Source organism: Rhodnius prolixus, unplaced genomic scaffold (assembly GCF_049639745.1).
Source record: "Rhodnius prolixus isolate KJV_2025 unplaced genomic scaffold, Rpr scaffold_2, whole genome shotgun sequence".
Taxonomy (NCBI): Eukaryota; Metazoa; Arthropoda; class Insecta; order Hemiptera; family Reduviidae; genus Rhodnius; species Rhodnius prolixus.
This window is the reverse complement of record NW_027411592.1, coordinates 4,830,011-4,857,199: the sequence shown is the minus strand read 5'-3', so window position 1 is coordinate 4,857,199 and position 27,189 is coordinate 4,830,011. Positions and strand designations below refer to the sequence as shown.

At 32.5% G+C, this 27,189-nt stretch overlaps 1 protein-coding gene across 2 annotated transcripts in view; it reads right to left on the bottom strand.

The window, feature by feature from the left end:
* Positions 1–3,805: 3,805 nt before the first annotated feature.
* The window catches only part of LOC141448767 (solute carrier family 7 member 14), a 71,940-nt gene continuing 48,556 nt past the window's right edge, over positions 3,806–27,189 (bottom strand). For both annotated transcript variants that reach the window (XM_074117368.1, XM_074117369.1), the window contains exons 4-13: positions 22,909–23,139; positions 17,937–18,151; positions 17,675–17,846; positions 17,345–17,528; positions 17,104–17,228; positions 15,754–16,045; positions 14,960–15,146; positions 14,637–14,875; positions 13,597–13,724; positions 3,806–13,123 (exon numbers count right to left, since the gene is read on the bottom strand). In XM_074117368.1, coding sequence (XP_073973469.1) covers positions 12,867–13,123; positions 13,597–13,724; positions 14,637–14,875; positions 14,960–15,146; positions 15,754–16,045; positions 17,104–17,228; positions 17,345–17,528; positions 17,675–17,846; positions 17,937–18,151; positions 22,909–23,139 — 2,030 coding nt within the window. In that variant the 3' untranslated portion in view covers positions 3,806–12,866. The remainder of the gene's footprint in view (positions 13,124–13,596; positions 13,725–14,636; positions 14,876–14,959; positions 15,147–15,753; positions 16,046–17,103; positions 17,229–17,344; positions 17,529–17,674; positions 17,847–17,936; positions 18,152–22,908; positions 23,140–27,189) is intronic.

Genomic DNA, 27,189 nt, shown 5'->3' with positions numbered 1-27,189 from the left:
TCGCTGAATTGATACATTTTCAAACGGACGATACGTATATACATGTACATATATATATTTATTGGAACAATACTATTTTTATTTAATAAAAGTGAAGCTGTGAAGTGTGTCTGTCAAGAAAAGGCTGGGCTTCTTTTTCGAGCTTACATCACTTTCAGCGTAACAGGGAGGGGGGAGTAACAAGTCTTTTAATAAAAATTTAAATTTTCAACTGCCCAAGTCTCATAAATCGCAAGATTTAATTAAACTGCATAACTTATTCTAATCACCTCATTGAATATTCAACTTTGGATGATGCGGAGGTAATATGCGATACTCGTACTTATTACTACAATTTTTAAATTGATTATAAAAGGAATACATGGCAAATTTAGATGTACCAAGTTTTTCATTAAAATATTTTACTGAGTAAAAGGTACTTCAAAACTTGTTAAAAAAAAATTAATATTGAATCATTAAATTTAAAAAATGAATTAATGGGCAAAACAAAGTTGCAAGCTATTAGAATAAGTTGACTTTATGATAAGCCGAACTTCGTTCCAGTCAAGATTTATTGCCTAAAGAAACTACAATGATTAAGGAAATAAAGATGGTACGTTTTAATCATCTTCAAAAGTAACTTTAATTAATCAAAAAGTTTTTGTTATTGTTTCTAGAAAATAGATGTCTCTAAAATATAAATGAAGGAAAGTATACAGGAGTTTTCAATAACGGTATAACTGTATTATTAATGAAATAGTACTGAAGGTATTTGTTATCTGTCGGCCGACTGTGCACTATTGACTAGATCCTCATGCCTAGGCAAGTGGAAGCGCAAACTTGTGCCTGAGAAGCCTGTATTAATTGGAGCTTCTCTTACCTGACTGTACAGATCTCTATGTACTATAAAATTCAATGGAAGAAGGATTACTGCTAAAGCTGGTTCAGTTTGCCCTATTCACCTACCGACCTTTCAGTACTGACGCTATTATATTGTTTTACTTGCTGTTCAGCAGAACAATACAAATCTTTCTATTCATTAACACTTATCATCTCTTTACAATCGCAAGACGGGAAATAAGCATTAACCAAACAAAAGACCAATGAGAAGATGATCTAAGAATTATTACAAAGCAGTAATACCAGTCGCTATTTCAAATTAAATTGTTGGAAAGAAAACAACTTTTCCAAATCATTTGCTCTACTCTATTCATTCCCAAATGTTTATAAATACATCGATAAAAAAAAGTATGTTTTTGTGCAATCAAAAACCATTAGTTTGGCTTTTTGTGCACTCATGCTTTGATTCTCCACTAATAAGACGAAGGTACCCTGGCCTTTGCCATTTTGCCGACTCCTAAAAAAAAGAAGACCTTGTTCCACAATCAGTTGTCATCAAGATATCTTACATTCTAAATTAACCACGGATTAACTTCCTGGAAGATATAGCCCCAGGCTGCCAGTGTGACTCTGGTATTATTATATCCTACTCTTATAACCTTAGCAGCCCTTACGAGTATTGCTACTAGCACTCTTCAAATTAAGTACCAAATAATTTGTGCGACAAAAAAAATGCAAAAAGGAACAACACGCTGTGGTTAAGTAGAATTCTGAGGTTATATTGACTTTATCAGACTCTTAAACCAAACAATAAGAAAATTTTGAAATCTTTAAAACTCGCATTTACATGCAATTTTACGGGGACAAATAACAGAAATGTCAGCTAGAGGAATGTTTTGTAGCATTTACGCGTCTTTCCAATCAAGATGGTGAAGAACAAGTATGGGTAAGAGTGATACTAAAAGCTGAAACTGTCGTTTGTGTTTTAAGTAGAGGATATTCCTGTTTAGTTTTTTAATTGGTGCAGGCACTTTTAATTGTTATTACCGCACTAGGTAAGAGGTTGTTGACAGAAAAGGAAAAATCCACAAAGATTTTTTTCATATTGCTCAAATACAATAGTTCGTCAATTGTGAGAAGAGTAAAGAATAGAAATCAAAAAAGTAAGAAGACCAAGAGTTAGAAAACAAGGATTGAAAAAGTAGAACTGAGGAGTGTTGGTTTAAAGTTAGTTCCAGACTCCGTGTTTCTGAGAATAGGACAGGTGGTTTGTTGTGTAGAGAGGGGATGTTAGCAAGTAAAGACTTCACATGGATCTTTGCAGTGTGCTAGAAAAGTCGCACAGCAGGTGCGAGAGTCCATAATAAGGAAGTTTTTTATTCTTTATCAGAGAACCTCACGGTTATTATGCTCTTAATAATATGCGCAAAAAAGATGTAAACCGTACGTAACCATAAGCCGGTTAATTAATGAAGAAAGAATGACATGTCCTAAAGCAGGGTTTGACCACCAAGATGTCCACATTAGTCTTGATTAACTTCCTAAATGGCAAGAAATGATCTGGAAGGCCAATTTTTTGTTCTTTTCCCAGTTCGCGGCTGAAATTCTTAATCAAGATATTAAACTGGCGTATAAACTGTATCTTGAGTTACAAACATCTGGTTTGATCACTCATACGAATTTCTTTTACACAATGCGTAAAATTTAATTGATACATTCTCCTTAATGCAATAGTGCATAACGCTAAATGCAAATTGCTTGTTTGTTCCAAGAAAATTCCAAAAAAGTTATTAGTTTATTCTGTAAAATAATTTAAATATTTGTTCAACCTTATCGCTGAGCAGATCTCGTTTCCCTTAAGAGAGAAAAAATTATAAAACTTAATATCGCAATGGGTATCCTTCTATTTAATTAAAGAGTTTTTGATAATAAATATAAATCAAGATTCTGTAAAAAACAATAAAATATTGGCACGCGATTAATAAATAATTATTACCTACCTTATTTAATTACAATTCTTACCTGACTGATCACTTAACACGCCATTCAAGATCGAGGTCAGTACAAGTGTGGTTTCCTTATTTATTATTAATTTCATGTATTTAGTAAATATCTTTAAAAAAGTCATCTGCACTTACCTAATATACTGCAAACTGGTTGTTTATCATTCCTCACCAAAGTCTAATTTTAGAAACTGAATTCGAAATACAGGCTACTTAATTAATAACTTCCCTCACATCTAGCACGCTAGGGCAAAAATCTCAAACTTTATTGTATGCTTGTTCATCTGTATTGGTTTTTTGTCAATGATAGCTATCAAAATAAACAAAAAATCTGTACCATAGCTATCTTGCAAAAGGGTTCATTCAATCTTTTATATAAAATTACGTTTTATTGACCTTTCAGCTGTCTTAATGTGATAAAATGTTGGATGAATTACATTTACTGCTTCTTAGAAGTAACACTAACCTAGCTTTGTACCGTACTTCCTAATATAAATATGTATTAGTGTCTCAGTGAATAAGTTGTATTAAAAATGCTCAATCCACTTATCCAGGAAAGTGGTTGTGCCGTAATCAGTTCATTTGAAGACGAGTCACTCAACATTCCATTTTACTCGTTAGAGTTATTGAAGAAGTTGTACACAACTTGAATTTAAACAAGCTTACTGTGATGGCGTTGATAGATGTGCAGAAAACATTGCTTCTAATCGACACCATGCACTTATGGTAAATTAAAGTATTTACAAGCTTCCAAAGCATTTAATTTGTACAATAATTCATAGCTTTTAGCTGACAGTTGTTGACGCTAGTTCGGACCAAAATAAACTGCACTCGGAATCCATAGTTTGTGCGAACTATCCACCCTACGTAACGCTGTAATGCTGTTTTAAACACACTTAAATCCTATTTGCTGGAGCCAAGGCTCCAGAAACAAGCCAAGCTTCTACAAACTTACTTAAGCTAATATAATATTATTAAACATCTCACTTTTAAAAACAACCTCATTTATTGATTCTTTTTTCTTTCATTTATTTATTTTTTTTTATAACCAAAAAAACTTTTAATACATTCAATAACATGCCCGGAAAAAACAAACTGGGAACAAATTTTCAAAACGTGAAAATTGTTTTTTCACAGTTCAACAATAACAATGTCTCTTATTACATTTTGTGTTTCTTAATTATTACTTCTCTCTTTTTGTAAATCACTTAACATTACACATAAGTTTAAATTTTCTTTTTTATTTTAGAAAAGAAAATAACGTTAAAAGATGATATATGTAAGTTACTTTAATTTTCTTTCTTTTTTATCAATTTTGTAATATAAGTTCCTATATAGTTTCAACTTGTTTTTTTTTGTATGTATATATTTATAATTTTATTTTTTTGTGTTTTTATGTATATAAATTTAAAGCTTACACAATGTTCTGTTAGGGTGGTAATTTTAAAATTAAATACAAAATAAAATAAACTAATAACGGTCATTATCGCTAGTGATTTGGCTGTCGAAGTGCAAAATAAAAATAACTTTTCTACAAAGCTTATTAACGTTTATAACAAATTTAAAAAAATCTGACCAATTTAACAACCTCGCATATGATTTAATAAATTGCAAACTAAAAAAACTTCACCTATATATGTATGTAATTCTAGTGGATTATAAATAATAAGAATAACATGTGAGCATTAACACAATATTCGGCACTTGCGGACTTCTGGTTAATAACAGCACATTAATTAGGGGACATTTGAGGAAGTTGTGACTTAACTGTCGCTTTTTCATTTTTCTCTTTTGTGATCTCATTGAAAATGTCTCCAATGATATTTATTTAATCTAGTACAGTATTTTATGATGTAATAATTAATATCTTTTGTTTCACACACGTTTACCGTTTGGTTCAAGGAGAGGATCTATGGCACCTCGATAACTGATCATTAAGTACCTAACAGAAAGTCGTGGAGTTTCAATCAGACTTCTGTTTACAATGTTTTAATTGCCAAAAATGCCCATTTAAATAACAGATGAAGTTTCGACGTCATAATTTTTGAAAATATTTTTAGCAACATAGAAATGAATGGAGGAAGACCTGTAAAGCTGTTCACTTTCATTCAGTTCTATTGTACTGCTTCACTAGACTTTGATCCATTGATTTTCTTCACGCAATTGATGAAGCAGTTTCTGGATGTGAAAGACTAAAACCAAACGGAAAGGGGAAAACTGAGCTTGCTCTGACGGATAAAACCAGACTTGAACCAAACAATTATTCACTGATTAAAATGAGATTTGGTCCGCAATGCTGGATATTTCGATTCACACGGAAACATAAGTGAAGTCGCATTCTCTACATCTAGCCGATTAATCTAACTCTGATGGTGGATGAAATTCTGGAAGTGCTCACCGATACTATAAACATGCGCACTACGACGGATAAAATCAAATAAATTCTTCCCTAAACTTAAGTTTAGGTAGAAATTTTTCTAACCTAATAAAATTAGGCACTAAAAGAAAGTGAAATTGAAAAATTAATATTTTTTAGTAAACATTACCACCCCGTTCAGATAATTAAATTATGTTATATAAATATATATAATGTATATACAATACAATTATTAATAATATATTTTGTATTTTAAGAATTTTTATTTATCACTTAAACATCTAAAAAAGAGAAAAATATTTTACATTTACACACAAAGATCTTGCTTATTGACTTTTAAACCTCCATTTTTTCCCCCAATGTGCATTCAGAATTTCAGTTCTTAGTTTGGAAACTTCAAAGATTCCTGCTAAAATTTGTCCTAACAGTTATCAGTTTTTCTCAAATTTTAAAGGAAAGAAAAATTGCAGGAAGTAAAGTTTCTTCTGTTTTGAATAGGGGATCAATAATTTTCTTTTAAAATTGGAAAATTTTACTGTATTTTTGTTTGTTTTTACCCATACGCCCGGGTAAAAACAGAACAAAACGGAACACGTTGTTTATCTGAAATATCTTGTGTTAATTACTTAAATGTCTTGTATTATTCTTTTGTATAAATATTTAATACTCTTGCATAATAATACTAATAGTTTCACTTTTTACATTTCGTTTCGGTATAAAGACGGAAATAAGACGCTAAGTATATAAAAGTTATTTATCCATTGAGAGAAAATAGTATATATTACACATGTCAAGTCATAATTTGCCTTTAGACAATCAAGAGGCTTTGAGAGTTATCAAGTACCAGGAAGTCAATCGAGGATAGCGAGTGTGACAGCTTCGACATTTTGACAAGAGCTGAAACAAGGAATGAGGAGCAGAACGCCTGCCCGGAAGGATTTCTGTGAAGTACTCATGACGCTTGAACCCTCGTTGCACATTGCCATAGAGATGTAGCAAGTGCAACGAAGATGAACTATAAAGTACGCAAGAAGAAACTACAGGCGGAAAGTTCATCATTGACTCCTCGCCTAAGTTTATTACGGATGAACGCGACCTCCTTACAGGCCGTTGCGTATTGAGCATGTCCAAGCTGCGCAAGGGTCCAAAAACGGATAGATTTCGTTAGGAAAATGAGATGACATTGCTAAAATGGAGATATTGTGTAGGGCTTGTACAGTCGAAAATTCGACATTCAAGCTTTACCCAGGAGCGCCTCTCTTCTTTACCCAGGACGTTTAGGTTGAATCAGACTGCATGCTGTTGATGCCTAGCAAAGCCTTGTGGAAGACAGGATAACAACAAACTGCCATGGAATCCAATACTTAATATCTCAGTTATTTCTGCTCTAGATAGAAGAAGACAAAAGTTACGGATAGAAAGAATGATTGTCGAATTGTAGCCCAACCAAACACGTACTCAGGATTGTGCGAATAGAGAGAAAGGAAGCGAAAGATAAAGGATGTATTAGCCCAAAGACAGGATACCACAGAGGAAGAATAACGCTCGGTTTTTAAGAGCTCTGAGCGTGCTCTGCTGTAAAAAAAACATCTCAGCTTCTTCACCAAGTTCATATTGATCATTAAATCAATGAAAGAGATTGAATGAAGCTATGATTTGATTACAAGAAGACCTACCAGAGGTCTGACTTGAGTTTGCCCATTTGAACAGGAGAAGCTCATTTTCTCGGAAGAGTCCTAAGATCCTGCCTTCAATTTCTAGTAGAGAGAAAGGTTTGGAGAAGGTCAGGAGAGAAATTTGCTTCCTGCAATTTACTTCTACACATGGCGGGTCAGCAGTAGCAAAATCTCAAGAATGGTGCTCCGTTTTGTCTTTTTTGCCCGAATGTTTGTGTATAAATTTTAATTTTATATAATTAGCTGTATTGAATTTATCTATTTCTGTATACATATATAAGAATTTTATGCATTTTTTTTTATAAATGATAAATTTTAAGAATTGATTAATAGGCCTTTGTGTAACAATTATTTTATATATTTAAATATTTTTTTAAAATTATTCATTAACCATTTTTTAAAAATCTTTTCATAATTATTACTATTATAAATTATTAACTAGAATTAAAAAAATTCATCACAAGAACGATATGCTGACTCAGAAAAGAGGCTGCAATTTTTTTTTTTTAATTTGTATTTATGAAAATAATCTGCATTTGGGATTTAGACATAAAGGGACACAAATCAGAAAATCTAGAATAGAAGTTGTTTATTTTTTACAATTATTTTCCAGTTAAAGGAGAAAAGGTATATGAAGGAGATGCCTACATCCCAAACCTCTTTTCCTTCTTTTTTAAAAGTGAGGAATATCCTACTATATACTTCTCTTAAAGGTCGGGATAGATGGTAGAAGTTTGTGTTTTTAATGAGAATTGAACACAAAGTTATTGCGAATTTTCTTTTAAACTAAATGCGGTAGTGCTATTTTTTTTTTTTTTTTTTATACAATGATACAATAGTATGACAATTATTCAATTTGTAGAACAGACTAATGTTACACTTTTTAATAACCAGGGATAAAAAATTCAATCTCGTACAGTGGAATCGCTTACCCAAAAGGTCGCTGGAAGTATATTAGGGAAAGCGTGTGAACAAAATGATGGAAGAAGAGGATGCTGTGGGATTCATTGCATCTAAACAGATGGAATGTCAACTCACGAGGCTGGATATTAACAGAGATTTGTTATAAACTTCCAAAAATAGCAGGTCCATAATTCCCAAAAGGTGCGAATTGTAAGAATTTTATTTTCTAATGATAATTAGGATCGTTGGTCAAGGAGTTTGCCAAGAAGTCTGGAAACATAGCAAAGGAATTCCATACGGTCGTTTGTCTGAGGCCAGGTAACGAACGCAGCGAGTGGGTTTGCATTTTAAGCAACAATATAAAACAAAAACGCTCCTAAAGTTGGTGTCGATGAAGCTGAATGAAAGCACAATTACAGAATCCCACTCATCTGTTCTGGAAAACAGCAAACCTTTTTGCATCGTTTTGAGAAGTGCGCAGACGGGTTGACTGCAGCTTTCTACATGGAAACCAGGAAAAACTATTATTACCTTTATGGAGGTGAAAAACTCCGTTGGTGCTTCTTTCACTATGTATTCTGTTTAACAAAGTGGCTTTTGAACCTAACTAAAATGTTTTCAAACTCAAGATAAAACCCGCAATAACTTTGTGGGCAATCTAATATTATATTTTTCGGTAATTTGAAAAATAGAAACTAACAGCTTTTTCAAGAGTTTTGCTCTTTCTTTTTTCAATTTATACTTTTAACTTTAGAAAAATAGGTGTGTAAAGTACCGGGCGCCTAAGGACTGAATTAAATAAAACTATACAAAAATGAATGCAACAAAATCCTCGTTTGCTTTTATATATACATTTATTTTGTTCTGTTCTTCTTTTTTAATAGGATAAAATTTTAAAAATCCAGTATTATTCAAAAATCCTTCTTTTAAAAAAGTTATTTCAAAACAAAGCTGTAAATCTAAATTCAAATCATGATTACTTATAATCCTAGTGGTCAGACATTATTAGGTAACTTTCCTTAATTAAGTTTGTTTTCTAATTCTTTTCAGAAAAAATTCTCGAATTAACATATTGCTGAATTTTGTGCGATGAATTCACCTGTGCTTATTCTTCTTCAAAATTAAACTTTTTCAATAAACTCTCAAAATAAATTAAATTTATGAGATAGTTGAATCTCTTTAATTCTTAATTTTTATTTATCGAAAAAATAAAAGCAATTGGACTCCCAAGTATGTATTTATGAAGGAGCCTCTTGCAAATTCTAGTTGTAAACTAAAAGAACTACCAATCAATTAGTTCGTATCTCCCAGTTAATGAGTAAAAATAGGAAGCCATTAATTCTTATATAATTAATTACAATTAAAATAATTAGGTACACACATTTTTTCTTACTTTTTTTATTTTTTTAAGAAATAAAGTTAATTGTGAGTTGTGATGGGGATTAGCATTCCTTTAATTTATTTACCTCTTACTACGTGATATGAACGAAAATAAATAGAAAGTATTAAAATGAAAGCAACCCGGATATTCAACCGCTTGTAATGTATCGGCCTGCTGGATTGGACTGAACAGTGCTGAGAAGTTACCGCCTAAGTAAAATCTATTTAGATATTGCAACTTTTGACCTTGACTTGGGTTTTAAATTGATTTTTTAAAGGCGAGAGTTCAAACTGAACAGGGCGAGAGCATTGCAAGCCTGGCGAAGATTATACTATCTAGTATGAACAAGAGCTTGTGGATGCGAAGAGTGGTAACCCTTCTAAAAGAGGGTCGATATCGTTATTCATAAAAGAGCGATTGTAGTGAACACGACCGCTAAAAGAGAAGTCATTATCACTCCTTTTGATGGTGCAATTAGGAAAATCAAGAACAACGTATGACCTTTATAATATCTCTGTAAATAATATTAATTAATTTAATTTGGAATATCCAAAATTTTTTAGAAAATCATTGAATTAATTTTGATTTTAACAATTTTTTTTCGTTACCGATAGGACACTGATTTAATAATGTTGGGTTATTTAAATTTGGACCGTCTATGAAACCATCTGGAAATATTACATTTATGAAGAGAGATTTACACCATCATAAATCACAATTAAAATTAAAAATTCTTACAGCATTTTATTAAAATTTAATTTAAAATTTTATTGGAATTTAGCCCTAGTGCTGCCCGGTTCAAAAATCTTCTTTTTTTCAATGGAAAAACTTATGTACTTATATATTCTTTTTTAAACTCTCTATCAATATTTATATTCTTTTTTTTTTTTTCTAAACGCAGCTACTTTTTTTTTAATTACTTTTAGAATAAATTTATTATAATAAAAATACAAGAGGCACATATTTTCAAAATAAATAAATAAATAATTTATAATTAATAAATACAAATTCAAAAGAAAATAGTAAATAAAAATAAAAAATTATTTTTCTTTTTTCAATTTTTTTTTTTAATATTTTCAAATTTCATTTCTTTTAGTATGTGGGACTGTGCAAAAGAGAATATTTTTACATTTTAATAAATGTATACTTAGATATTTATTTCTTTATGTTTAATCATTTAATTACTTGGACAGGTGTATAATACAGAGGGGCTATCTCTCTATATAGACAGCTAATAAATTAACCGTGAGATCAGATACGATTTTAATATTTAGGAAATAAACATCTTTTGTGAGAATATCTTTTTTAAAATTTTATAAATAATCTTCTATTTAATCATTGAATATCGCTTTTACCTTTTTAAATATTGCATTTTAAAATTTTTTTTGGTGTTATTTTTAATTTTTTCAAATTTTTGTGATCTGCTTGAAAATCAAACCAAGTTTTCACAAGAGTTCTAATTAAATTTTAACAATTTCGTAATTTAAAAATTAAATAACAAAAACAAAACAAAATTCTGAAGTAAAGGTCGACAACTTTTTACTCACTCTTAGTACACCCTTAAGGAGAAAGTATTGCATTCTCGCTTTTTGTTTTTAAAAAATTCAAATTGAAAAATTCAATTCTACCAGTATGTTTGTATTTATTTATTTTTATGAGATTATTTGTATGTGTGTATTCTGTAGTAAATCACTAAAAGGAAAAATGCACGGAGTTCTACTTTGATTTTTCTTTTTGACTCCTTTGCTGGATCTATTTTGAATAAAATCAGCCATTCTGGAATTTGTATTGGTCGAATCTTTTCGTTTTTTTCTCGGGATAATTTTTTTATGTAATTCGGCCTGACATAGAGATGCATCTCAGAAAATTTAAGCATCATGAAAAGAATGTTTCAGATTTCCCTATGGTATTGTTATTCTTACACCCTTTGTCTTCCCCATTGAAAATTTAAAAACTTTTTAATTGTCATGGTGATGCTTACTGGGGAAGCACACCACTTGGCCCAATGCGAATTCGCGTTGTCAGTCACTTTCACTGAGTGCCGGCCGTCTCAATATAGTTTATAACGAAACTAAAAAAAAAAAAAAAGACAACTCTAATTTCTCAGATAAAATTGCAATAATATGAAAATTGTATTAGAAACACTTGGAAATAAACTGTGATTTTCCTTACTAGCCGTTTTTAGGGAAAGTAGCCAGAAAGATAAAGTATAATGTTATGAACAAAACAAAGTGGCGAGAATTGATGTTTTAAGCGTGAGATCAATGAGAAAGACAGAATGAAACGAGAAGCAGGTAGTCATGAATCTAAGCTTCACACTCACCACTTCAGAACGACAAGGAACTCAAGAAAGCTGAGCTAGAGCCACGATTGGATTCTAACGAGGTTCATAGTGAGCTTAACGGATACATAGAAAGAATCGCCGTTCTTTAATACAATGAATTAGTGTGTTCACGAAATCACGTTTAAACCTATTTGATCCTATTTTCGATTTTTGAGAAAATAACTCCAATGAGTTCCTTTGTTTTCAACATGAAACTAAACGTAACAAACGTATGGCTATATGCCGGAATTGAAGGATCAATTGTCTGGATTGACGGAAGGCTGATTTACTGTCAGTTCGAAATTGCGTTTCGGAAGGATATTTGATATCCTTGGAGAGTGTGGTTTAGTTTGGTCTGTTTGTGAACAGTATACCTCCAAATCTGAACTTAGTAGAAAAATGAAATGAGGTATGCCGTTATGATACTACCGCATAGTACCCAACTCTTAAGTTTTTGGTCAAAATCGTCTGGAAGTGCTACTTTACTTTTACTTTAGTTTTTCGAAGATTTTCTTAACTAAGGCTCCAATATTTTTATTTAACTTGTTTTATTAAATAGCTTGTACTTAACTGCAGTTTTTATTGTATATTTTTTTCAAAAAGAAATATTCCAGGAGCTTGGTATCGGTTACCGTATTTGTAAAAGTGAAAACTTCTGAATTTGATGTTGGCATAGTTTCACTTACTTGCAAGGGTAATTTATAGCCGGTCCTCACAAGTTCCTTAAGGAAACTGAATCACTTATTCGTAAAAGCATTATTCTTTTATAATTTTATTACTAATTATATTAATTCGCCTTCCTATCCAAACAAATATTTTATTTAGTTGTCAAAAGAAAAGAAAGAAGAAATGCTAATTTTGATAAGAAAGTTGGGTTGAACTGCAGAGTATGTACAAGCTAGTTTATAAATGATAATTATTTATGTTATAGTAAAGTTTGAATCTTGTTCTTTGGAAGCATGTTAACTGTCACTTTTCAGTACAGTCGCATTTTTTTTCTTAGAGTTAAATTTTAGTAATTAATACTGAATTAGTAAGAAAATATTGAAGCTGGATGACTGGATGATTATAATTTTGCATGTTATTTTCTTTTCTATTTTTATTTTTCTAATAAAAGAAAAAAAACATAGGTAACCACTTGCTAATCGATTTTCTATTAGGACACAAATTTTAAAAATAGAGAAATTTGTTTTTATTTGGATTTTATGTTTGAATTTTATATTTAAACTAAAAACCAGCTACAATTACCAATCTTTTTTGTTTTCTTGTGAACCCCCCCCTAAATAATCACAATTAGCTGCTCCAAAGAGAGCAGGATTTTTTTTTTTTTTAATTCGCCAGCTGGCCGCCTTTCATTTTTAATAATTAATAAAACTTTATAATATTAATCGTCCCATGAAGGAAACTGTGTGGTGGATACAAAGAGAGGATTCTGAGCGCCGGTTTGTTGTTGCGGTGCAGGAGCCGACCAAGCTGGCGCCTGTTGGGGTGCTAGTACACCGGATTCCTGGTTGGTCGTCCGTTTCAACTCCATATCACCCCGCGGTGTGGCCACTGTTTCGCAGGACAACACCCCATCCTCGTTGCCTTCATATTCCAAACTTGAATGCTTGATACCGTAGTAGAAGTAGACGAGAAAGCCTGAAATTATTTAAAACATTGCTTGCACTCTGGTTCTGCATTGATAATTAAAAAAAGCAATCATTAGATTTTGGGCACAGTAGCCAGCCAGTAAGTAGAAAAGAACATATAGTATACTTCTGAATGTATCGATTCTTCAAATTACCGCGTGTTAAATATTCGTAGTAGTTCATATAACTGGTAGCCATACTGGTTTCCATAAGTTCTAGATGGTCTTACCACCACAAACCAACTTCTCATTTTGTAATTTAATTTAAGCTGTTGGTCACCTCCCTTCAACTAAGAGGAACTTTTTCTATTTCCCAATATCGTTTCCTTCCATATAAGTCGACTGAATATTAAAAACATGGAAAAAATGGATCTCTACAACGTTGCGAACTTTTTTTGATGTAACAATCCACGCCAAACTTTAAAGGTTGTCATAATATTTCAATGATTTAAAATTAAATGTTAACATTCCTTAATTAGCATACCTATCGTCATCCAAACGGTGAATCTCACAAGAGTCAAAATGGACAACTTGAAGATGAGGTAAATGTTCACCATAACAGCAATAGCCGGCACGAAAGGAAGTCCCGGAGTCATGAACATCAGTGTTTTCCTAAATTGCAACAAACATTAGTTAGCACTGCCTTTAATACTAAAAACAGTTATTGCAGGACAATCACATGACTTACTATACACTAATCTCATGGTGAAAGTTGCAAATGGTTTTCAAGCGCTGCGTTTTCTAAACCAACATTATAGTTTTTAAATCTGTGCATCTCACCAAAATGACTTTTTACTGGAAAAATCATCCAAAAAGTTGTAGATTTAACTGTTTGTAATGCTACTTGTAGTTTTCAAATAAATCTCAAAAAAAGTTGAAAATTGTTCCGTTCAATAAAGTGTAATTACATTCAGTTAACGATTTATTTTTTTTTTAGCTACGGATTTTATCAACAAATTCAACCCTTTTGAACAGATCCCTCTGAAATGGCACGATGGAGGTTCCCTTAATCTAATTTTGTAATAAAAACGTTTTACCATAATGTTATACACCATTCTTGATTTGTACAATAAGAATATCAAGTGTAAAGAAAATCATAGGTTCACATTCAAGAAAATATCGCAAATGTGTGAATGAAAACATAAAAACAGTTTTCTTGCGAATTTGATCGATTGTTGTTTAGTTCCTGAACGATCGCCCTATTAATTATATAGATTACAATTTCCGTTGACTCATCGAAATTACTCTGTTAATCCCCTCAAATAATAATTTTCCTTACGCGGCTTGCGCTCCATTGGGGGATGAATTCACAATAGTTCTCTAAAATAAATGAATAAATAAAAGACAATTCAATAAGGGAGAACGTTAGAGCCATGGTTGTCCAAACATTTTGTAATCTTTACTTTTCCCGTTGTATTTTTTAAACTTTCAATGACAAGAAACTTCGAGGTATTTTATTATTTTCTTCCTTTACGAAAAAATAAAAATAGAACGCTTTACGGCAGTAGAGTTTCTGATCCAAACCTGTTTTGTGGTTTCCTGGAGATAATTAGTAGAACGGCAATAATGCCCGCCAAGAATGTTAACACTAGTAGGGTGACGAAAATGGACTCTGAACCCATTCCGCAGACAATGGTCAAATCCAGCGAGAGTATAAGTAGATATAACAATCCTACCAACTTCATGACCATAAGACCAGACTCCTCCGTAGCCGGTCCTGTGTCGACCCAAGGGAAGATGGCTGGACATAAATATGTGGCCGCCTGTAACATGAGATAAACAGATTAACCAGATGATAGCCATTCTCAATAGTGAAAGAGTGAAAACAAATTTAGTTAGAAGCAGACCTGAATTTTTCTGGCAAGGTGTGAGAGGCTGGGTCCTGCAGTCGCGCCCAGACCTGTAGCGCCACCTCCGCCGGCTCCATGAACTGTTCCGTAGAATTTGGCCTCACTTGCATCCGATACTAGGAACTGATCATCTCTCATACCTTCCTCTCCTTCTTCAGTCATAGTGTCATCGGAATCCGGTGAACTAAAGTATCGTAATGGACATAATACAAATTTACTATCACTTAAAAAATCATTTTATGTGTAAAATGTAACTTTTTATTTCTTCTCAAGTCTTTAAATAAAAAAAAGGAGCTTAAAAGGATGGTAATGTTTACAGTTAGGGTTTATCCCTAACACTTAAGATGGAAGGGCTTATTCTAGCTGCCCCCCCTCCTGGTTGTAAGTAATGAAGGTTAACTGAAGAAAGCGAACAGCAGACCGAAATCAGTATGAGTGAGGAAAGCGACAGCGTCTTCAGAGAAGTTGTAAGTTGAGATGTTGAGAGGTTTAGTCGGTCCAAAATACAAGCCAGCTGGTTGTTAAAATTCATTAAAATTGTTTTAATATTTTCTGCTAGCTAATGGATCTATTGACGCACAGGTGTTTAATAAGGGAATGAAATGTTCGTTAGCAAATAAAGTGAATTGTGGAGACACAAGACTCTTCCAATTATTTTACTCATTTGTAAAGGATAAAAAGGCCTTTCAGGTTTTCCATATCGTCATTACTTTCAACTGTATAGCCACAAATATGTAAAATCGAGAAATTTGGATGTGAAAAGTACACATTACAATATAAATTAAACTTACCTCCTGGTCACCCGTCTCACCATAACCCGCTGAGTTTGTCCTACTACACTTTGTGTGGTTGTTTCAGTCACATGGGACAGGGCAGTTTTCAGATGATCCGGTCTCAACTGGTTGCCAAAGCCAATCTGTCCGTTTGTCACCTGTGCTCCACCACCGGGGGTCTCCTTCACTGGAGACCCTTTCAGGGGCGTCCTCAGCGATTCTGGCAGCAGCTCCATCAGGTTGGTCGTATGAGGTTGATAACGAAGAATTAGCACGCATGTTGAAACTAGGGTATAAGCCAGCAATGTACCTAAGAGATGAAAACACTGTCATTGTAGGTTTAAAAAGTAGGAAGATAATTTTTTTTTTTTTACTGAGAATGGCACTTTGTTAAAATAATCAATTAGTCCTTTGACTTTAAAAAACATTTTAATTGTCAAATACACAAATTGTCTTCTATGGCATAATTCCTGGCTTACAGTCGCTAAAACAATGTCTAATCTTCTGCAGATAAGACGCTTGGAATATGAAACAATCACACGGATTACAATCTCAGTACCAGATCCGAGTTAGACTGGACATCTTTAAAATTGTAAATACTGGAACAGGTAGCGTTTGCTTTCTAAAATAAATTTCCATTTGCCGAAGAGTACGAAGGTACGAAATAGTGTTTTTCAAACAGATTTCTATAGCATAGATTACATTAACTTCATCTCTCTGCCAGGAATGTTGTAGGCAAAAACTGATTTTGTCATATTTAAGGGAACCAATGTGAGTAAATCCATTTTATGAAAAATTTAAATCTTAACCCATTTTTTGATTCGATTTTTGCTTCGGTTTCTTTTTTGTTATGGAGAGGTTTCTTTTTAAAATTTCATATAGTCTGCTTTAATGTTCTATGTTAAACTATAAATTCACTTCATGTAATTGGAAATAATTCAATGTATATAAATACAACTTTCAAGACATACATTACCATAACAGCAAAACTTCAATGTATTAATATTAATACGCCGCTCAACGTATATCATAAAGTTTAAAGAAATTAATTCTTTTAAGACGTGAGAATAATAAATTAAACCATTCGACAATTACCTACTGTTTAATTTACATTTTTAGGACATAACCTTTCTCAAAGAGTTTTAATACAAGTTATTAATTATTTTGATCTAACAGTCACGTTACCTCACTAAAAATGAAACACGACACAATTAGGTGATTCCAGATCCTTCAAAAATCGACAAAAGGAAGCTTTCAAAAGGATTCAAGAACAGAACTGGATAAAAAGCCCTACATTTACCGGCTAAAAATCAGTCTAAAAACTTTACTATAAGTATCATCTCAAAATAATGTTCTAATAGCACTTACCAATAGACATCATTTCGACTAGAACATCTAAACTGATGATTAGAGAAGCTAAGGCCGCTGCTGTACCACAGATAAATGTGGCAACGACTGGTGTACCTGTGGCGGGAAACACCTGTGACAGGGACCTGTAAAAAGGCAGAACAATGACATTAAACTGCTGCCAAAGGGAACTTGAATAAATATTTCAAATAAAAATGAATTATTTATACTTTTAGTGTCAACAAAATGAAATAGTATAAACCTGAAGATGAGGCCATCATGAGCCATAGCGTAAACAATTCTTGGCATTGGGAACATAGAGCCGAACATGGAGACGGTGAGGCCAGCAATGCCGCCAGCGGCTAAGACGCATTTACACTTGACCGCTCCAACTTGCCCGAACATGGCTACCAGTCCTGATTCTGCCGATATCTCGTTGTAGGGTACTGAAAAAAAAAAATTGTCAAGATTAATTAGATTAATTGTCAAGATTTATATGAACTTTATAAAGAGAGTTATTTTTTACTCAGAGAATACTGTTCGCAAATGCAAGAATTGATTTAGCTTAATTAGAAATTTAAAAATAACTCACTTATAAGTGTTAGCATGAGTGAAGATGTGACGTAAGCGATAAGGATGATCACTAGGCTAGTCACTATGGCCAATGGAATGGATTTCTTCGGATTTTTAGCCTCTTCACCTGTGGTAGCGATTATATCGAAGCCAATAAAGGCATAAAAACATGTGGCAGCTCCAGAAAACACCTGTTAGATTCATTCATTCAAGATTAATTAGCTACAATCACATACAGCAATATTATTTTATTAAAGAATACATTAAACAATACTACCAACCCCACTCCAGCCCATTGGCAGGAAGCCTTCATGTTGGGACCATGTCTTCGTGTCGACGTAGAACAGACCGGCGCCCATGAGAAAGACCCAAGCGGCGAAGTTTAACACATTCAGAATGTTGTTGAACACTAGCGATTTCTTCACTCCGGCAGCAATGACTATCATCATGCCGATGGTGATTAGGAAGGCGAGGACATCAGGAGGTCGGTCGGTGCCTTTCAGGACAGAGAAATTAGTTCATGCAAAATATATATTGTATATATACAGGATAACGACTTTTTCTCGGAAACTATGACAGTTAGAATATATACTGAAAAACATTATTTAATTTTTTTTTATTAATTTTTCCCCCCTAGGTATTTGATAAATTATCGAATAATGCAATAAAAATTGATATCGTAAAAATGTCCAAAATAAACATGTTTTGAACATTATATTTATGTATTCATACTTCTAATGTAATGCAGAATCAAAAAGGTTTACGAAATATTTTCCTGAAGTAAAAGAAATTAAAATCTAGATCATTGAATGAAAGTGAAAGAGCACCATTTTATGTACTGGATAACTGTGCTTTTATTGGTGTGGGAGTGGCTTATGGAGTCACTACGTCATCAGCTACAGTCCGCCTACTTTACAGATTCCGTTCGCCAATGAGAATAGCTGATCGTTTTTGGTAATTATTTCTAGGAAAAATACTATTTAAATTTTTTTTACTACTTTTTCCCCCATAGGTATTTGATAAATTATCGAATAATGCAATAAAAATTGATATCGTAAAAATGTCCAAAATAAACATGTTTTGAACATTATATTTATGTATTCATACTTCTAATGTAATGCAGAATCAAAAAGGTTTACGAAATATTTTCCTGAAGTAAAAGAAATTAAAATCTAGATCATTGAATGAAAGTGAAAGAGCACCATTTTATGTACTGGATAACTGTGCTTTTATTGGTGTGGGAGTGGCTTATGGAGTCACTACGTCATCAGCTACAGTCCGCCCACTTTACAGATTCCGTTCGCCAATGAGAATAGCTGATCGTTTTTGGTAATTATTTCTAGGAAAAATACTATTTAAATTTTTTTTACTAATTTTTCCCCCATAGGTATTTGATAAATTATCGAATAATGCAATAAAAATTGATATCGTAAAAATGTCCAAAATAAACATGTTTTGAACATTATATTTCCGTATTCATATTTCTAATGTAATGCAGAATCAAAAAAGTTTACGAATTATTTTCCTGAAGTAAAAGAAAGTAAAATCTAGATCATTGAATGAAAGTGAAAGAGCACCATTTTATGTACTGGATAACTGTGCTTTTATTGGTGTGGGAGTGGCTTATGGAGTCACTACGTCATCAGCTACAGTCCGCCCACTTTACAGATTCCGTTCGCCAATGAGAATAGCTAATCGTTTTTGGTAATTATTTCTAGGAAAAATACTATTTAAATTTTTTTTACTAATTTTTCCCCCATAGGTATTTGATAAATTATCGAATAATGCAATAAAAATTGATATCGTAAAAATGTCCAAAATAAACATGTTTTGAACATTATATTTATGTATTCATACTTCTAATGTAATGCAGAATCAAAAAGGTTTACGAAATATTTTCCTGAAGTAAAAGAAATTAAAATCTAGATCATTGAATGAAAGTGAAAGAGCACCATTTTATGTACTGGATAACTGTGCTTTTATTGGTGTGGGAGTGGCTTATGGAGTCACTACGTCATCAGCTACAGTCCGCCCACTTTACAGATTCCGTTCGCCAATGAGAATAGCTGATCGTTTTTGGTAATTATTTCTAGGAAAAATACTATTTAAATTTTTTTTACTAATTTTTCCCCCATAGGTATTTGATAAATTATCGAATAATGCAATAAAAATTGATATCGTAAAAATGTCCAAAATAAACATGTTTTGAACATTATATTTCCGTATTCATATTTCTAATGTAATGCAGAATCAAAAAAGTTTACGAATTATTTTCCTGAAGTAAAAGAAAGTAAAATCTAGATCATTGAATGAAAGTGAAAGAGCACCATTTTATGTACTGGATAACTGTGCTTTTATTGGTGTGGGAGTGGCTTATGGAGTCACTACGTCATCAGCTACAGTCCGCCCACTTTACAGATTCCGTTCGCCAATGAGAATAGCTAATCGTTTTTGGTAATTATTTCTAGGAAAAATACTATTTAAATTTTTTTTACTAATTTTTCCCCCATAGGTATTTGATAAATTATCGAATAATGCAATAAAAATTGATATCGTAAAAATGTCCAAAATAAACATGTTTTGAACATTATATTTCCGTATTCATATTTCTAATGTAATGCAGAATCAAAAAAGTTTACGAATTATTTTCCTGAAGTAAAAGAAAGTAAAATCTAGATCATTGAATGAAAGTGAAAGAGCACCATTTTATGTACTGGATAACTGTGCTTTTATTGGTGTGGGAGTGGCTTATGGAGTCACTACGTCATCAGCTACAGTCCGCCCACTTTACAGATTCCGTTCGCCAATGAGAATAGCTAATCGTTTTTGGTAATTATTTCTAGGAAAAATACTATTTAAATTTTTTTTACTAATTTTTCCCCCATAGGTATTTGATAAATTATCGAATAATGCAATAAAAATTGATATCGTAAAAATGTCCAAAATAAACATGTTTTGAACATTATATTTATGTATTCATACTTCTAATGTAATGCAGAATCAAAAAGGTTTACGAAATATTTTCCTGAAGTAAAAGAAATTAAAATCTAGATCATTGAATGAAAGTGAAAGAGCACCATTTTATGTACTGGATAACTGTGCTTTTATTGGTGTGGGAGTGGCTTATGGAGTCACTACGTCATCAGCTACAGTCCGCCCACTTTACAGATTCCGTTCGCCAATGAGAATAGCTGATCGTTTTTGGTAATTATTTCTAGGAAAAATACTATTTAAATTTTTTTTACTAATTTTTCCCCCATAGGTATTTGATAAATTATCGAATAATGCAATAAAAATTGATATCGTAAAAATGTCCAAAATAAACATGTTTTGAACATTATATTTCCGTATTCATATTTCTAATGTAATGCAGAATCAAAAAAGTTTACGAATTATTTTCCTGAAGTAAAAGAAAGTAAAATCTAGATCATTGAATGAAAGTGAAAGAGCACCATTTTATGTACTGGATAACTGTGCTTTTATTGGTGTGGGAGTGGCTTATGGAGTCACTACGTCATCAGCTACAGTCCGCCCACTTTACAGATTCCGTTCGCCAATGAGAATAGCTAATCGTTTTTGGTAATTATTTCTAGGAAAAATACTATTTAAATTTTTTTTACTAATTTTTCCCCCATAGGTATTTGATAAATTATCGAATAATGCAATAAAAATTGATATCGTAAAAATGTCCAAAATAAACATGTTTTGAACATTATATTTCCGTATTCATATTTCTAATGTAATGCAGAATCAAAAAAGTTTACGAATTATTTTCCTGAAGTAAAAGAAAGTAAAATCTAGATCATTGAATGAAAGTGAAAGAGCACCATTTTATGTACTGGATAACTGTGCTTTTATTGGTGTGGGAGTGGCTTATGGAGTCACTACGTCATCAGCTACAGTCCGCCCACTTTACAGATTCCGTTCGCCAATGAGAATAGCTAATCGTTTTTGGTAATTATTTCTAGGAAAAATACTATTTAAATTTTTTTTACTAATTTTTCCCTCATAGGTATTTGATAAATTATCTAATAATGCAATAAAAATTGATATCGTAAAAATGTCCAAAATAAACATGTTTTGAACATTATATTTTCGGTTTCATACTCCTAATGTAATGCAGAATCAAAAAAGTTTACGAAATATTTTCCTGAAGTAAAAGAAAGTAAAATCTAGATATAAATAAAAAAATAAATACTTATAAAAAAATGGAGTTAAGAGCCTCAAGACTTTTTCAAAAACACTGCAATCACTTACCAAATTAAATTTTCATGGAACTAGGAATTTGTACTTAAAAAGATGGGTGACTTTAACTCATACACACTTATTCACAATTTACATTACACTCTTTGTAGGTGCTTAGATGCTACAAGAGACATTTACAGAGCCCCAATAGAACTTTTAGCAAAGTGGATATGGTTTATAAGCCTCTAGATTTGCAAGAGAACAATTGAACCGTAAGAGTTAGTAATTGTTGAAGTATTTGTAGGCAAACACTAACTCACAAACAAAGTTGATACAAGTTATAATTAGTACAATTGTGTGCGGGCATTTCTAGAAGGTAGGAGAGTTCGACAGAAACTGATGTAGGAGTTGTAAAACTTGCCGAACTTGTTGCTACTTATTAATTACCTTCTTGAGATACTCCTCTTGGTTGCTAAGAAGGAGTCTGGCATGTTGCCTGTACAGGGAGAGAGTAGAGTGTCTCCTCTTCGGGCGACTGGGATACGGATGCCAGCCTGGGGCTAAATAATGTATCTGTCACAAATCTGGTCTAACACAAATTACTTGAAGACTGTGTTCAGAATTTCATCTTTTATAACATTAGCAGTATCTTTTTTGATGAAATCTAAGCTTATTTATTTAATAAATTTCTTAAAAACAAAATTTATTTAAACTTTCCAGTTCCCGGGCTTAGGATAGCGAAGTTCAACCAGGAAAAGTCATAAGAGGTGTTTCTCACAGTTGGGAATCTCTCTATTGCAAATAAGATGTCAGTGGAAGTGTCAAAGGTTCTTTGAATGTTGATTGTCTCCAAACAGGAGAAACAGTGTTCAGCGTGAAGTGAGAATGGACAATGACCTAGCGATCGAGAACTTCCATATGGCATGAATTCTGTCAAATTAAACAAATAAGGCTGCATTCAACTCTAAACTCGCGAATATGAAATGTATGTCTCTAAACTCACTTTGTTATGAGAAGTCTTTGACACCAACTGGAAACGGCCGATGAAAATGAAGTAATGTTACTTACCTATAATGTTACCTAGGTAGTTTTTCAAGACATCAGTAATAACTCCGCCGGATAAAGTGTTGAAACAGGCTGACAGAGCCGATGCACATGCAGCCGTACCGATCAGATACTCCAGAACCATGTTCCAACCAATTACAAAGGCTACACCTTCACCAACCGTCACGTACGAGTACATATAAGCTGATCCGGTTGTCTTAGGTACTCGCACACCGAATTCTGCATAACAAGCTCCTGCAACCATTGGAAATATAATTTTGGATTTTTTATGCCGAATATTATTGACATAATTTTTTTTCCTTTTATTTATTTAGTTTATTTTTTTTTTAATGGAATAGAATAGAATAAATCTTTATTACACTAAATATGTACAAAAAAAAAAATATTCGAAACATTTTAAGCTTCGTAACAAGTGAGGATAACAAGAAAGGTTAAGATGTAGTATATGAATGCAGGGGAAAAGGAAAGAAAAACCTGCAGCTGGTTTATTTTTTAATAAGATTTCAAATTAATTATCATATTTTCATCAAAAGTCAGAGAGCATTATTCAAAAATAACATTTAATTAAGATGATTGAAGCAATATTATCTAAACCTATATCAAATGCTTTTTCGGTCTCAGAGGGCCACAAAAGATGTATTTCTTGTTCTTGATATAAAGTTAGATTCTATTATCTTAAGTCCATTTTACCCAGATTAAGAGGAAGCATAAACTAAATTGAAGCATACTGTTTATCGATTACAGATCCGGTCTGCCAGCAGTTCTCTTTTTGCTTCTACTTGATGTTGACCTTCACGCAGTAGGATGTTGCTGAAATGACTTCATAAATAAAAACTGAATAAATTAGCGCTTCACTTTTATAAATGATTATAATTAAAGTTAATTTAGTAAATTATTATTATTGGAGCAATTGGGGTAGTATGTTCTCACTTAAAAAGCATTATTTCTTGAAAATATTACATAAATTAGACAGATTGACCGCTCTAGTGAAATAATCTATTACACAGATCTTAAATTACTCTACTGAATTCTGTACTCTTCATGGATGAAAACGAATAAGAGTACATTTATAATTTATTGTGTTATTTTTTCTTATTTTTTATAAGAAAAAAACCAATTCAATTAGTTTTACATGTGTATTCTGCTTAATAGCAAGTTTAAAAAAATAAAATAAACATTCTTTCTTTACATAAATTGCAGGTACGCTTTCAAGGGTATTACTCATACATACTTAATGGAACCGAATGTTATTTAGTATTAGTATATTTATATTTTTTGTTTCTTAGAATGGGAAATGATTGTATAATAAGAACATTTTTTGATGTATTGTACATCATATTAAAACAAACATATGTATGTACATAGACATATGTATGTTAATGTATGTCTTAACTGTTGGAAGACAACATGCGAATTTATGGATTTATGTTTTTCCTCCAGTTTCGCGCCAAGTTTTCAGGTAATGCAGGTTAACACTATAAGCTGGTTCCAGGACATGCTTGGAATTTAAATGTTAGATTCAGAATTTTTTTATGTGACGTGTTGTTGAAGTACTAACCTGATTGCAGTATTTTTCCTTAAAACTACGTGAACACAGAGATCATCTCAAATTCATTGATGCCTACACTACACAGCATCACTTTCTCCTTAAATCCCTCTCTTTCGGATAGGTCTTCGTTTTTGTTTTATTCATATTATCCAACTAAATATATCATGGGCATCTGAAAATGCGATGAGGCTTGCTACAGCGCATGTTGATGTGGATTTCTTTGCTGATTTTGGGAACCTCGCAAGCTGCTAACATGTTCTATTCTAGGATGCGAGAGACCTCATTGGCCGTGCAATAAATCTTACAACTCTCAATATAACTTATCCAATGGCCCAAGAAGCATCATCATTACTAAACAATTCTGAAACGATGGATTGGTATAAAAATTGATCTTATAAAGCCTCTCATAATCATATTCCTTTTCTGGTCATATCTGATTTTGGTGAGAAGAAATTGATTCGCAACCCTTAACTTTAACATTGTTTCCTTTGAGCGCTTAAGCATCAGCATATATTCTGAGATGTTACTTAATGTTTCTCACGAGCTAAAAGCTCTTGCAAAGCAAATGCAAAAGCCTAAATTTAGCTTCTAACTGCTTCCCTAGCCACCATAAGTAAGCAGCTTTGTTCGAACTAATTTGGGTTGCGCCTGATTCACCTGAAAGTTTTCCGGCGCCGTTGCAAGAAGTTGATTAGAAGTGCTGAACCCAAGAATGAAGGTTGGCTGGCTTTATTTACTCCGATGCTCAATTTGAATAGTTTGGACTGGACTTGGTGTAGAATAAGCAAGAACAGAGATTCTTTTTTTTTGAATTTGATTAATTTCGGAAGCGGCGTTTGCGGCTTCGAGAGATATTTTTTTCCAAAATAAGTTTCAAACTATGTTGTACAGGAAACTCATTTCTAGAAGATTTTTTTGATTTTAAGTTTGTTTTCTCATTAACATATTTATTAACAGAGAGCATTGCTAACAAAGCTTTGTTTAAAACCCAGACTTTATCAGATTTAGTCGATAATTTTCTTTCCAAAGTGAAATTGCATGATAATGATCTAATTACATTCTAAAATACTTAACTTAAAAATGTATTTTCCAATAATGTTTGCACATTGTCTTCGTCGACATTCGTTGTGAGAGTATACTGTAATCTAAGCTATTTTTACTTTCTCTGTTTAAAGGGTTTAAATGAGAATATAACCTGGTGAAGTTTAGCAGCAGACATTATCTCTTTTATGTTCTATGGCAAGTACCAATATCGAAAAAGACGACTCGGCCGAGAGAACGCTTGGCCCAGCAGACTTATTTGCATAAAGGAATTAAATTGAGTAACATGAAGGCCATTTCTATTGATCAATAGCGGCCAAAGTGACCTTTTTGCTACCCTCAGCTATCTATGCGTATTTTCTTTTACTTTGCTATTTCATACCTCATCAAAGAGAAACTGGAGCGCTTGACTGATATATCCAGGGCAAATTGCTAATCATATAATTTTCGCTCGGATTTTCTATTTTGTTTTCATCTGAAATGTATATTTGAGGACCCTTATGAACGGAAAGAAAGCCTTCTTTGTTTGCGGGGGATTGTTTGTAGTTCCGATTTGTTGTTTGGCCAGGATAGATTAAACGAAAACTCACAGCTTCGGATGAACGAAACCCCGAGAAAAAAACCTTGTGTCTCTGGTAACCCAGAATATTTAAGGTGTTTGATCATATTGAAAGAACTCCGGTAAACGAAGTTTCATAACATTTTAAATAAACCAATGAGTAAACTGAACGAATTTCGTATTTAAGTTGGAAAAAGCTTGATCTAAATCACTAGGAGCAAAAGACACAAGAATCTGAAAATCATTAAAAATGGAAAGAACTATATTTTCGAGCTTTCGCAAGATTAAGTACAAAAAACAAAAATAGAAGAGTGACACAAAGTACACATGAGGAACTCCAGATACGAAGAAAGATTTATGAAGAAGACTTAAGGGACTTATTCCTTAATACTTTATTAATGAAGAAAAAGATTTATCAGCAGAATCCGCGGCTTTTTGGCGGAAAGAAAGATTGAATTTAATATGTTTGTGGTATTCAGAAGTTTCAATTTTGGGAGAAGCTACGTACGTAGCTGACAATTAAAAGCTTTAAAAAAATTGAATGACAAGGTTAACCTCCTGAGGCTTGTAGAATTTTTAATGTATTGTTTCTCTCTAATTGAAACTGAGAACGATTTTAAAACAGGGCGGAAGTGAATCAAATGACTTGTTTTCTAGATAGGATGGTATTTGAGGATAACAGTTTTCTCTCAGGTTAGTCTAAGTTATTCATTACCAAGATCGCTCGAAGGCTGACTCTCTGAGAGAGAATGAGAGTTAGAGAACGAGATCCACTAAAATATTTGTTCGTTACGCTGGGGACTCAAAAACATTTCCCATGTTTTAAGATTTACCTCTTAAATGTTGTCTGGCAGACAGATGATACCCCGCCATACTAAGCTTTTATATTTAATTTCATTGATTCATTATTACCAGTATTTTTATTTTACTTTTTTGTTTTTCAGATAGGAAAATTCCTATTCTTTGTTTTATTTTAATGTGAATGCTATTTGCGAATTTATATGCATTTTCATTTAATAGACCTTTTCTTACATTCTTCTTAAATTTTGCAAGCTTCCAATAATTCTTCTCAGAGTAAGTGAAGAGAAAATACAATTTCCAGAAAGTTGTCAGCATTGCTCCTATTTTGAGAACC